General features: G+C 42.2%; 1 protein-coding gene across 1 annotated transcript; it reads left to right on the forward strand.

Moving 5' to 3' along the window:
- The first annotated feature begins 9,890 nt into the window (after positions 1 to 9,890).
- Positions 9,891 to 10,694, forward strand: LOC145957583 (uncharacterized). Its single transcript, XM_083074004.1, has 2 exons — positions 9,891 to 10,163; positions 10,245 to 10,694. The coding sequence occupies exons 1-2, from the start codon at positions 9,891 to 9,893 to the stop codon at positions 10,692 to 10,694; spliced, it is 723 nt and encodes a 240-aa protein (XP_082930130.1).
- The last annotated feature ends 540 nt before the right edge of the window (positions 10,695 to 11,234 follow it).

Genomic DNA, 11,234 nt, shown 5'->3' on the forward strand with positions numbered 1-11,234 from the left:
TCACTCGTCGCCCGAGCTGGAAGCTGCATACCTCCGTGTTTCTGGCGACGGGGGTAGCGTGAGTACCGCCTCTCCAGGCTTAGCTTCACTCGTCGCCCGAGCTGGAAGCTGCATACCTCCGTGTTTCTGACGACGGGGTAGCTTGAGTACCGCCTCTCCAGGCTCTACCTTGGTGTTTCTGACAACCTCGGCAGCGTGAGTACCGCCTCTCCAGGCTTAGCTTCACTCGTCGCTCGAGCTGGAAGCTGCATACCTCCGTGCTTCTGGTCACTTTGGTAGCTTGAGTATTAGTCGTCGCCTCTCCAGGCTCGTTGCATACCTCGGTGTTTCCGACAACCTCGGTAGCGTGAGTACCGCCTCTCCAGGCTTAGTTTCACTCGTCGCCCGAGCTGGAAGCTGCATACCTCCGTGTTTCTGGCGACGGGGGTAGCGTGAGTACCGCCTCTCCAGGCTTAGCTTCACTCGTCGCCCGAGCTGGAAGCTGCATACCTCCGTGTTTCTGACGACGGGGTAGCTTGAGTACCGCCTCTCCAGGCTCTACCTTGGTGTTTCTGACAACCTCGGCAGCGTGGGTACCGCCTCTCCAGGCTTAGCTTCACTCGTCGCTCGAGCTGGAAGCTGCATACCTCCGTGCTTCTGGTCACTTTGGTAGCTTGAGTATTAGTCGTCGCCTCTCCAGGCTCGTTGCATACCTCGGTGTTTCCGACAACCTCGGTAGCGTGAGTTTGCCCTCTCCAGGGTTTGCGGTTTGCCCTCCCCAGGGTTGCATACCTCCGTGCTTCTGGTCACTTTGGTAGCGTGAGTTTGCCCTCTCTAGGGATTTGTGATGATTTTGTCTCCACAGTCCACGAGGCTGCTTCGACGGTTGTTTTTTGATTATGATGCCGCTGAGGGCTGGATAACGCAGGGATCCGTCTAGGGGATGTGCAGTTACTCATAGGTTCTTGTGTCCCAACTTTCCATTGCGTAGTTGGTGCCCACTGGGGAAATTCTGATTCCTTGGGGATGCATACACAAAGATGCTCTTTCTGAGATGAGCGATGCCTTATGATTGGCTAACGTCCTTTCGACGTTGGTGGAGTATCCTGGTTATCCTTATTCGGGTGACTCTTTTTAATTTTCTGGTTTTGTTGCCTCTGCGTAGGCTGTTATCCGCTGAGGGATTCTGTCGTATTGATCTTTATTGGCCTCTTTTGTTAGGCGAATTATCTTTGATGTTCCATGTTTGGTTGAATACCGAATTCCGCTTGGGGAATGGGTATTGATCTTTTTGGATTTTCCCTTTTTGCAGGAGTGCCTCTGAGTAGGTGAATGGGAATTGAGGATCTCGTGTATCCCAGAGTATTATTTAGAAAGCCTCTTCAGGCTTAGCTTCACTTGTTGCTTGAGTTGGAAAGCTATCTTCCACTGAGGAAGTCTAAGTCTTTTGACTCGGATATTTCGTTTGGATGATCATGCTTCCATTGGGGAATCTCGCTGATCTTGTTTTGATAGCTCTTACTGGGGATTTGGTCCAAGAGTGTGAGCTGAGAAGTCTCTGGGGAGTATTATTTCGGCAAGCCTCTCCAGGCTCAGTTATTCTGTACGATTTGTTGGGTTTTCTGAATTTTGCCTTTTTGTTGATTTTTTTGCTTTTTCTGTATTTTTGCCTTTTTTGTTGATTTTTGGCTTTTTCTGTATTTTTGCCTTTTTTGTTGATTTTGGCTTTTTCTGTTTTTCTGTACAGAAATGTCTTTGGGGAGTATTATTTCGGCAAGCCTCTCCAGGCTTAGTTATTCTGTATGTTTGTTGGGTTTTCTGAATATTTTGCCTTTTTTTGTCAATTTTGGCTTTTTCTGTTTTTTTCTGTTGGCTGCTGTCATACACAAGCAATTTTTCCTATTTTCTATTTTATGCGACTGCCTCATGATAAGGTCTTTGAATGTGCAACTAATGTGTGTGATGCACAAAATGCAAGTTTAATTATTTTGTTAATTTGTTTTTTTAGAAAAATGAATGACTCTCCCTATGCTCCTCTTCTTGGAGGAATTTCTGTCATCGACGTGAGGGAGGATTTCTGTTATTGCCAATACGGCCGTATTCATTTCTGTACGCCCGTATTGAATTGAAAATTTGTTCATAACCCTAATTTTAGTACGGGCGTACTGAACATGGTACGGGCGTATTATTTTTTTCTGCAGTTCATTTTTTTTTTTTTTGAAATAAACAGAGAATAAGTGATCTTCCAGTACACCTATCATCCGTATGCATGTATGCGGTATGATGCACCTAATTCTATTTGATTTATTTTTTTCAAAAGAATTAATCGATGCGTTTCTTTGCTTGGATTTTTGCCATTCCTCTAGACGGGCTGTGCGCTGCCGATTTCTGTAACCGAGGAATGATGCGTGCTATATCGAGTAGTGGTGTCATCCACCCAGTGATCCTTCTCTTCCTTTAGAAGATGTGTCAACCTTCCTATTGACCACTATATCTCCATGTTTCCACTAGATTATTCAAAAATCGTTTGGGACAAGAGAGAAGAAGGGAAAGATATTTTTTGTTCAAAAGTTTGTGTTTTAGAGGGGATTATTTTTGTTTTGAAAATGGTTTTTGTAAGAATGGCTGGCCAAGGTAGGCTTATGTGTTTAGGCTTGTTTGATTAAACACTTATGAAGTTAAGAAAGTCTTGTTATTGACGTTGTGATTTGACAACTTGGATAATTTTCCTTGAACCTTTCTTTTTGAATTCGGCTCATGGTACCATCATGGATTTCTTTTGCTTTTTTTGATTGTCCTTATTTTTGCCTAAGACACCTCTTTGTGGTGTCTCAGCGGACCTTTGTTTTTGTTTATTTTTGCAACCCTAATTTTTGCCTAGGTCACCCTTTCGTGGGATTCCTAGCGGGTTCTTTGCTCTTATTTTTGCGCAGCCCCCTTTTTGGGTTTCCTGCCGAGCTTTTTTTTTTTTTTTAGGATTTTGTCTTTTAATGGATTTTTTTTTTATCCATGATGGCACTTGTCGAGGCCAAGGAAAGGTGCTCCAAGTTGTCACACACACTTCCACATAAAAATGATGCGGGTTTATTATTATTAAGACGATTTTAACCTCATTCATGCTTATTCAAACAGGGTTAAAATAATGTGGTCTAGAAATTTATTGCAAGCAAGAAAAAAAGCAATAAGAAATGATAAAGAATGATTTTATTATAATTCTAGCGGAAACATGTGCCCTATCGAGGCTCGGGGGTCGGGCTGTCCCCGAGGAGTGATCTCTAACAGTCATCAGGTCTATACATCCCTATCGGAAGGAGAAGAGCACTTGATGACGACGACCGGCCTTGACGCTTGTGAACCGACCTTCCTAAAGATCTGGCTTAAAGAACGTCGAGAAGGATCTTGGTTCCTCTTCGTCCTTTGATCTTTATTAGGGTTGTATCTTAACCCTTGTTTCCCCGAGTTATCCTTAATAATGGGTAGCTCGGAAATTCCTTGGGAATCCTTGCCAAGTCCTTGTCCAGGCAAGTATCCATTTTTGGTGAGCATATAGGCTACCTTCTTCATTTCTCGGGGAAACGTTTCAACATTGGCAATCTCCAATGCTTGGAAGGCGGTCTCTAGAGCTTCCTCTGCTGCATCCACATAAGGTATGGCAGATGGCTTGCTGATGAGTATGTCATCTTCAGCTTGTACGGTCACCAGCTTGTCGCCCACTATGAATTTGACTTTCTGGTGGAGCGTAGAGGGAACAACTTTCACATCATGAATCCAAGGTCGGCCGAGGAGACAGCTGTACGCGGGAGTAATGTCCATCACTTGAAATTCGACATTAAAGATGGTGGGTCCAATTTGGATTGGAAGATTGACTTCTCCCACCACTTCTCTTTTAGAACCGTCGAAAGCTCGGACGATCATGTTGCTCGGGCGCATTTGGATTCCCTTGATTGCCACTTGATCAAGCGTTCTCTTTGGCATCACATTCAAGGAAGATCCATTATCCACCAAGACTTTAGCGATGTGATACTCCTTGCACTTTACAGAGATGTGCAAGGGCTTGTTGTGATTCGGTCCCTCAGCGGGGATTTCTTCATTGGTGAAAGTGAGGTGATCATTAGCCGTAATGTGACTAACAATCCCCTCAAACTTGTCTTGGGAGATAGTATGCGACACGTACGCCTCGTTCAAGACTTTCAACAGAGCTTGTCGATGCGGTTCGGAGCTTAGGATCAACGACAACAGAGTAATCTTTGCTGGCGTCCTATGAAGTTGATCCACGATGGAGTACTCGCTTTGTCGTATATATTTTAACAGCTCGTCAGTCTCCTCCTCGGATTCTTTATTTTCCTCGGTTTTCTCTTTTTCTTTTTCTTTTCCTTTATTCTTGGGAGCTTTATCATGAAGATCTTCGGGAGTGTAGATCTTGCCACTCCTAGTCATGCCCCCAAGTCCAGCGATGTTAGAGATATCGCTGTCGACAGAAGAATGGATGTCGTATATCCATGGCACAGCCTTATTCGATTCATAGGGAAAAGGTCTTGGAGCGGTGATCCTTAACGGTGTCGGACCTTCCCCTTTATTCGTCTTGATTACCAACAACGGAGTTGATGTGCGCTCACTTGGCGCGGTTGTTGGCTTACATTTAATAACAAACGGCGTGCGATCCATCTTGAACATACGCATCGATTAATCCTTTCTTTTTATTAATGTTATTAATGAATTACTAGGAGGGATGTATGCCCCCTAGATCCCTCCATGATGCATGATAAGAATGCATGATATGAGATGATGTCGTTGAATATGCATGCATTGTGTTTATTCAACTAAGCATTATCATGTTTTCAGGATGTTCCTAAGATGATGCATGATATTGCTTGGTTTGGATAAATAACCCTTTTTTTTTTTAGGTATTTTGTTTTTTTGTATTTTTTGGGTGAAAAGGGAAACTACCTACATGAATGTGATGAGGGTAGATGTTAACACCATGTAATGGAAGATTCTTATTCCTATTTATTCTTATTTTAAAAGGGGGAATGTTGTATGTTTAAAGAATGCAATGTATGCTCAAACAATGTCACATAAACAATGCACAAACAATTCACTCATCCACGAACAGTCACGAGCGAATCACGAGGTAGGGGTATCCTGCAGACAAGTGCATATTCAAGGAGGTTCTAACTGTTCTCACCGGTCTAAGGCCCCCAAGGTGCCCCCATTATAGGGACACAATTCCTCTCGTCGTAAGTCGATGGAAAATTCCAACGCACTGTCGGACTTGAGTTCATGGTTATCACCTTGAGTGATGCTTTCCGACAACGGTCTATGGGCACCTATAGACCCATTCGACAACCGACCGTACTAACATCCACTCCCTATGGCTTTCCACTCATGCCCCCGGGTATAGAGGGAACTGTTGTGTGCAAAGGTTTGTGTGCAGTTTATATTTCAAACAATTTGCGAAAATTTAAACACGCAACATTTATTAAAGCCAATTAGATAAAGCATATTATAATACAAGTGAGGGGTAATGAAGTAATTTTAAACTATTATTTTAGGAATAATCCATCACTAAATGGGACTGACTCTCGAGGCTTCCCCAGTGGAGTCGCCATCTGTCGCCACCCCGCCGAAACGGACGTTGGCATTCGCGACGATGGTCGGACTCTCTTTTTAGTTTTGAAAAAATGATGGATTATTAGAACGACTTATTCTCAAACTGAGACCTCATCGAACTAACAATTTTATTAAATGATTCACCAATCCATGTTAATCCCAAACGGGACCCTCCACGGATTAGTGGTTTTCGCAAAAAGGGTTCTTGGAGTCGCCACCAATGTTTTACTCAAAACATTGGAAAAAGATATAAGGCAGTTGATTTTCACAAATCAACTTTGGCCATTACAACCAGAGTTGGGTAAGGGAGTCGATTACGTGTGGGGAAGGTGTTAGCACCCCACAACGCCCCTTTCGGGTTCCCTATGACAGATTATTTCATAAATAACAGCGTAAAGTTACTAAATTACCCCTATTTATTAAAAACGATTATAAACGAGATATCTACATGATGAAAACTTTAAATATGTAATGCAACAATCAGAAAGCAGTAAAAGAAAGGATTTAGAGAAGAAACCTTTGAAGCGTGCTTTTATATATTCAAAGAAGTTAGGAGGCTTTTTGGCGCTCCTTCCCACTACACGCTCGCTCGCTCCTTTCCCTAAAAACAATATTTACTAAGGAAATCAAAGCGATTTCCCTTCGACTAGTTCGAATTCCCAAGCTAAATGCTCAGAACTCAAGAACTTTGCCGGATTGGCTCTCGGAGAGACTTCTAGGGCAGAACACTGCTCAAAAACCCCAGAATACTCAGCAAGAGGGTCCAGAAATCTGGAAATTGTGTGGAATGACGTCCAAATGACGTCCTATATATAGGAGTGAGGCGCAGTACGGCCTCTGACATCAATACGGCCCGTACTGAAGTTTTCAACTACAGTACGGCCGTATTGAATTCAGTACGGCCGTACTGAAGTTCAAAAACTTCAGTACGGCCGTATTGGTTTCAGTACGGCCGTATTGTAGTTCAAAATGCTCAGTACGGCCGTACTGAACTTCTAGGAGGCCGTATTGAGCTTCAATCCTCCCACATCCTTATTTTAAGCTACTCTAAGACTTCTAAACCTACAGATAATCATCCTAGGGTCTTCCAGGGTCTTCCAGGAGTCCTTCCGGCTGACTTTCTTTCGGTCTTCGAGAGTCTTCGAGTCTTATTTCCGACCCGGACAATTTTAGGGGTCTACAATGAGTTGTTCATGGTGCGTATGAAATGGTGGATTAGACTGGGGATGTTGTTCCATACTATAAGGTGGGTGGTTATCTCCAACCACTAGGAATGTTGTCCTATAATTGTTGGGAGTTGTGTACTAGAAGTGAATGCATGAGATGAAGAATATTGGCGACAAAGAAATAATTTAGAATTAGCACGTAACCATTGCAAATACTCAGGAGTGTGTTGGAGAGGCCCTTGAAGTGGTTCCCAAAAAATAACATGTTTGCGTATGTCTTTCCAAATAAAAATCCAGTCTGCATGTTGTTCAACCTAGTTGGTGTTGCTATGTCCTCTCATGTCTATTTCGTGCATTTTATTAAGATTATGAGCTTCATTGGGGATTGGTTGTCATAAGCCAATTTGCAATTAGACTCTGTCAGTTTGATGTCAGGCTACAACTACAACTGAAGTTAAAGCAATACAAGAAGTCCATATTCTAGAATCCTTATAAGCACGTGTTGGCAGTGAGGACTAAAATTCCCTATATGGCATCCATAGAAACTGAAAAAGAAAAAGGTTTAGGGTATGAATCAATTGAGTATAAGAGAGTATGTTTGAGAGAATTTTACATTGTATTACCTTGTTATGGTTCATGTTGTCATATCTTAATCTGTAGCCAAGTAAATATCCATGGAGCGTCCTTGTAAATCTTAGCCCTCTTCTTGACCACCTAAAATATTTGTACATTGATAAAATTTTAGGTAAAAAATTTTAGTTTTTCAATGTATTAAAGTGGTATAAAAATTAATTCATACCTCGATGCTAGCGGAAATGTGATATCCCGTTGGACTCTTGGTTGGATGAAGGGCATGCGATACCAAGCCCAAGACTGTAAAAGCAAAGAACATCCACCCATTTTCTTTGATGATAGATAGATTTCCCTAGACATTTCTCTGTACAAATGTGCTCAACAAGCAGAACCTCAACTATATCGTCCTACACGTTCCAAAGTCAGCCAACAGTGGTAAATACATTAAGTGAAGTATGTTACTTGACTTGTCTAGCATAATGACACCACCAATCAATCCTAAGATATATGCCCTACAATGTTGGTGCAATTGTTGTTCAGTGCGTTCATCTGGTAGTGCAATTGTATGGTCTCTTAACCATTTTAGTTTTATGCTTGAGCCAACTAGAGCTTCCCCTTTCAAAGGTACGAAGCCTAACAACTTGTAACATAATTCATCCTAGTTAAAGAAAGTTGGTTTTGTGACTAGTTTGCCGTTGATCCTTCAACCCAATTATAGTGCCACATCTTCCAAAGTGACCGCACACTCACCAACTGGGAGGTGAAAAGTATGTGTCTCAGGTCTCAACCTCTCCACTAAAGATGTTATCAAGCAATCATCGATTTTAAAATGTCTTATTTTCGCAACCTCGCCAAAGCCAGAAACCTCCAACAAATGCTCAATTCTTGGGTCAGGTGTAGGTATGAAATGATAGTAAGATTGAATCACTTGATCACTTGTTGTCTACAAAAATGGTAGAATTGAAATGTTAGTAATGAATAATATTAGTTGTAAACATTATGCAATATATATTAACTTACCATAAGATGAGTTTCATTTGACCTATGGAGGTGTTGTTTCCACAACATAGTTGAAGATGAAGAAGACATTCTTGAAAAACAATAACAATGAAATTGAAGAGTGCAATAGCTTAAGAGAATTGATCTTTCGTTGTGTATTTAGGGTTGGAACGTATGTAGTGTATATATAGTGCAAAAAATTTGAATTAGTTTGTCTCATTGCGTAAGGAATCCAATGACTTTGTGTAGAGTGTCATCAATTTCTTTGTCCCAGAGTGTCAGGAATCCAATGACTTTGTGCAATGTCATCAATTGCTTTATCCTAGAGTATCAGAAAAATCAATGCTTTGTGTAGAATTTCATTGCCTTAGTCCCAAAGCGTCAGAAAAATTAATGACTTTGTGTAGAGTGTCATTGCCTTGGTCCTTGAGCGTCAGAAAAATCAATGCTTTATGCAGTGTCATCAATTACTTTTTCCCAGAGCGTCAGGAATCCAATTCTTTGTGTTGTGTCATCAATTGCTTTGTCCTAGAGCGTCAGAAAAATCAATACTTTGTGCAGAGCGTTAGGAATCCAATGAATTTGCATTTTTCCACATTAGGTTGCTTTAGATCTATATAAACTCTAAACACAAGCTAAAATGCAAGAGATTGAAACATCCAATCAATGGAGTCGTTAACTGTTCCAGCCACTGTTTATTATGATGGACAAATTTTCTCCATTGAGCATGGAGTTACATTTGTTAGCAACAAGGTTAAAACCCTATTGGTAAGTGACATGAAGACTTATCAACAACTTAAGCATGTTATTGATAATAACCTTAATCTTCCTCATTACAAAGTTGTCATAGATATCCACTACCGATACCCAAATTCATTTATCGGTGGTGTAAATAAATATACTGCGTGTCGTCTTAGGGATGATGAAGATGTGAAGTGTATGTTTTCATTGTTCATAGAACTGCACGACCTAACAAGTCTGGAACTGTATGCTACCACGACGTATATTAGATTATTACATGGGATGGAAGCGATTGAAAGATACCTCGACCAAGCAATGAAGTTAGACAACTAATGTTATATGATTTAGGTTTTATGTTATTTATCTATTATGTTTAAAGTTTGTTTTAATTGTGTATTTTTTTAAGTTATTTTCATTTTAATGATGCAACCATTGTAATTAGTGTACTTAATATATAATATAGAAGTTTGGAAACTATGGAGAGGATTTGGGGTATGCCTGTGGGGAGCCAACCACCATCAAAACTGCCGGATGGAGGCGTTGGGGGCCTCAAGATGAGTCAAACAATGACCTTCAAGGAGAAGGTACTGGGTGCCCCGACTCAGCGGCCGGCTGTTCGAGATCTTATTAAGGAGGGGGCTATGTCGTTAGAATTTGAGGGTGGAGATCGGTTGCTACCCAAATTCAACATTACGGTACCCACTTTGAAACAGTTGTGTGAACCTTGGGAATAGTGCCTAGTGATCAAGTTGTTAGGGAGAGAGGTGGGGTTTTTAACCTTGCGGGACAAGCTACCTGCTGGACGTGTCGAATGGTTACTTCATGGTGAAGTTTGATTTGGAGGCGGATAGAGAACGGGTCATGCACAGGGGCCCTTGGATGCTCTTTGATCACTATGTGATTGTTCGACCTTGGTCCCCGGAGTTCGTCGCTTCAGCAACGAAGGTCGACAGTACTCTCGTCTGGATCAGGTTTCCAGGTCTCGGAGTTATGTTCTATAATGAGAGTGTTCTCCTAACGATTGCATCAGCCATAGGGAAACCAGTCAAGGTGGACCTTAATACTCTAAACATGACACGGAGCAGGTTTGCACGGGTCTGTGTTGAGATAAGCTTAAACGAACCAGTCGTAGGGTGATTTTTCCTCAATGGTGTTTGGTATAATGTTGAGTACGAGGGACTACATTTGTTGTGCTCGTCGTGTGGTTATTATGGGCATGTTCGGAGGAATTGTCCACATGCAAATAGGCTTGAGTCAAAGGCTAACGGCGTGGGGGAGAAGGATGCTACGGAACAGCCGCCAGGGGAACCACTGCATAGTGCAGTTTCGGGTGCTCCAACAGGTGAGGAATTAGCTCCGCAGATTTTGGGGGAAATCGTGCCAGACCCCCATGGGGAATGGTTGATCGTGAAACAGAAAAATCGGAAGCAGAATCTCGCGAAACCGTTGGGCAAGGGTCGATCTTTCCCTCATAATGGGAATGCAGAAATTAAGGAGCAAAATCATGACATTCCAAGTTACTCTATGAAGTGTGTACACCTTGAGGATGAGTCTCGTGCGGTTTTTAAGAATTCACCTGAGGTGAAAGTGACCCTAGTGAACAGGACCATGCAATTGGACCACTAATTATTGACGGGGGCCAAATAAGGAATACGTACCAGAATATCATAGAAACCACTAATGACAGTAAAAAACGTAGCCGAGGAGATGAACATGGTGCCCGTCCACGAACCACTCTAGCCGGCGGGAAGCCTTTTTCGGAAGTGAGCCATCATAAAGGCAGCAGCTCGCAAACCATTTCGCCACTCAGGGATCCACGTTATGTGCATGAAAGAATGACGGAGGACTTGGAAGGGGGTATGGCAACCAGCGTGCTTCCTACAGGTTGCACGTCCCAAGTTATTCACGATTCTGAGGTTAGTGGACTAGAGATACCGGGGACGGAGGATATTATGCTATTTGATCAGCCACTGGAAGGGGAGGCCATGAGAGCTTGGAACATTAGAGGGGCTGTTAATGCCAAAGGTAAAAGGAGGGTTTCGGAGTTAGTAAGGCTCCACGATCCATCTATTTTTATTATTTTGGAAACTCATTGCCAATTTTCTTCGGTGTAATCTTTTTGGAAGAAGCTAGACTATAAATTGTGTTATAGTATTGAGGCTACGG

This window comes from Cajanus cajan, chromosome 1, assembly GCF_000230855.2.
Source record: "Cajanus cajan strain Asha chromosome 1, NIPB_CcT2T_4, whole genome shotgun sequence".
Taxonomy (NCBI): Eukaryota; Viridiplantae; Streptophyta; class Magnoliopsida; order Fabales; family Fabaceae; genus Cajanus; species Cajanus cajan.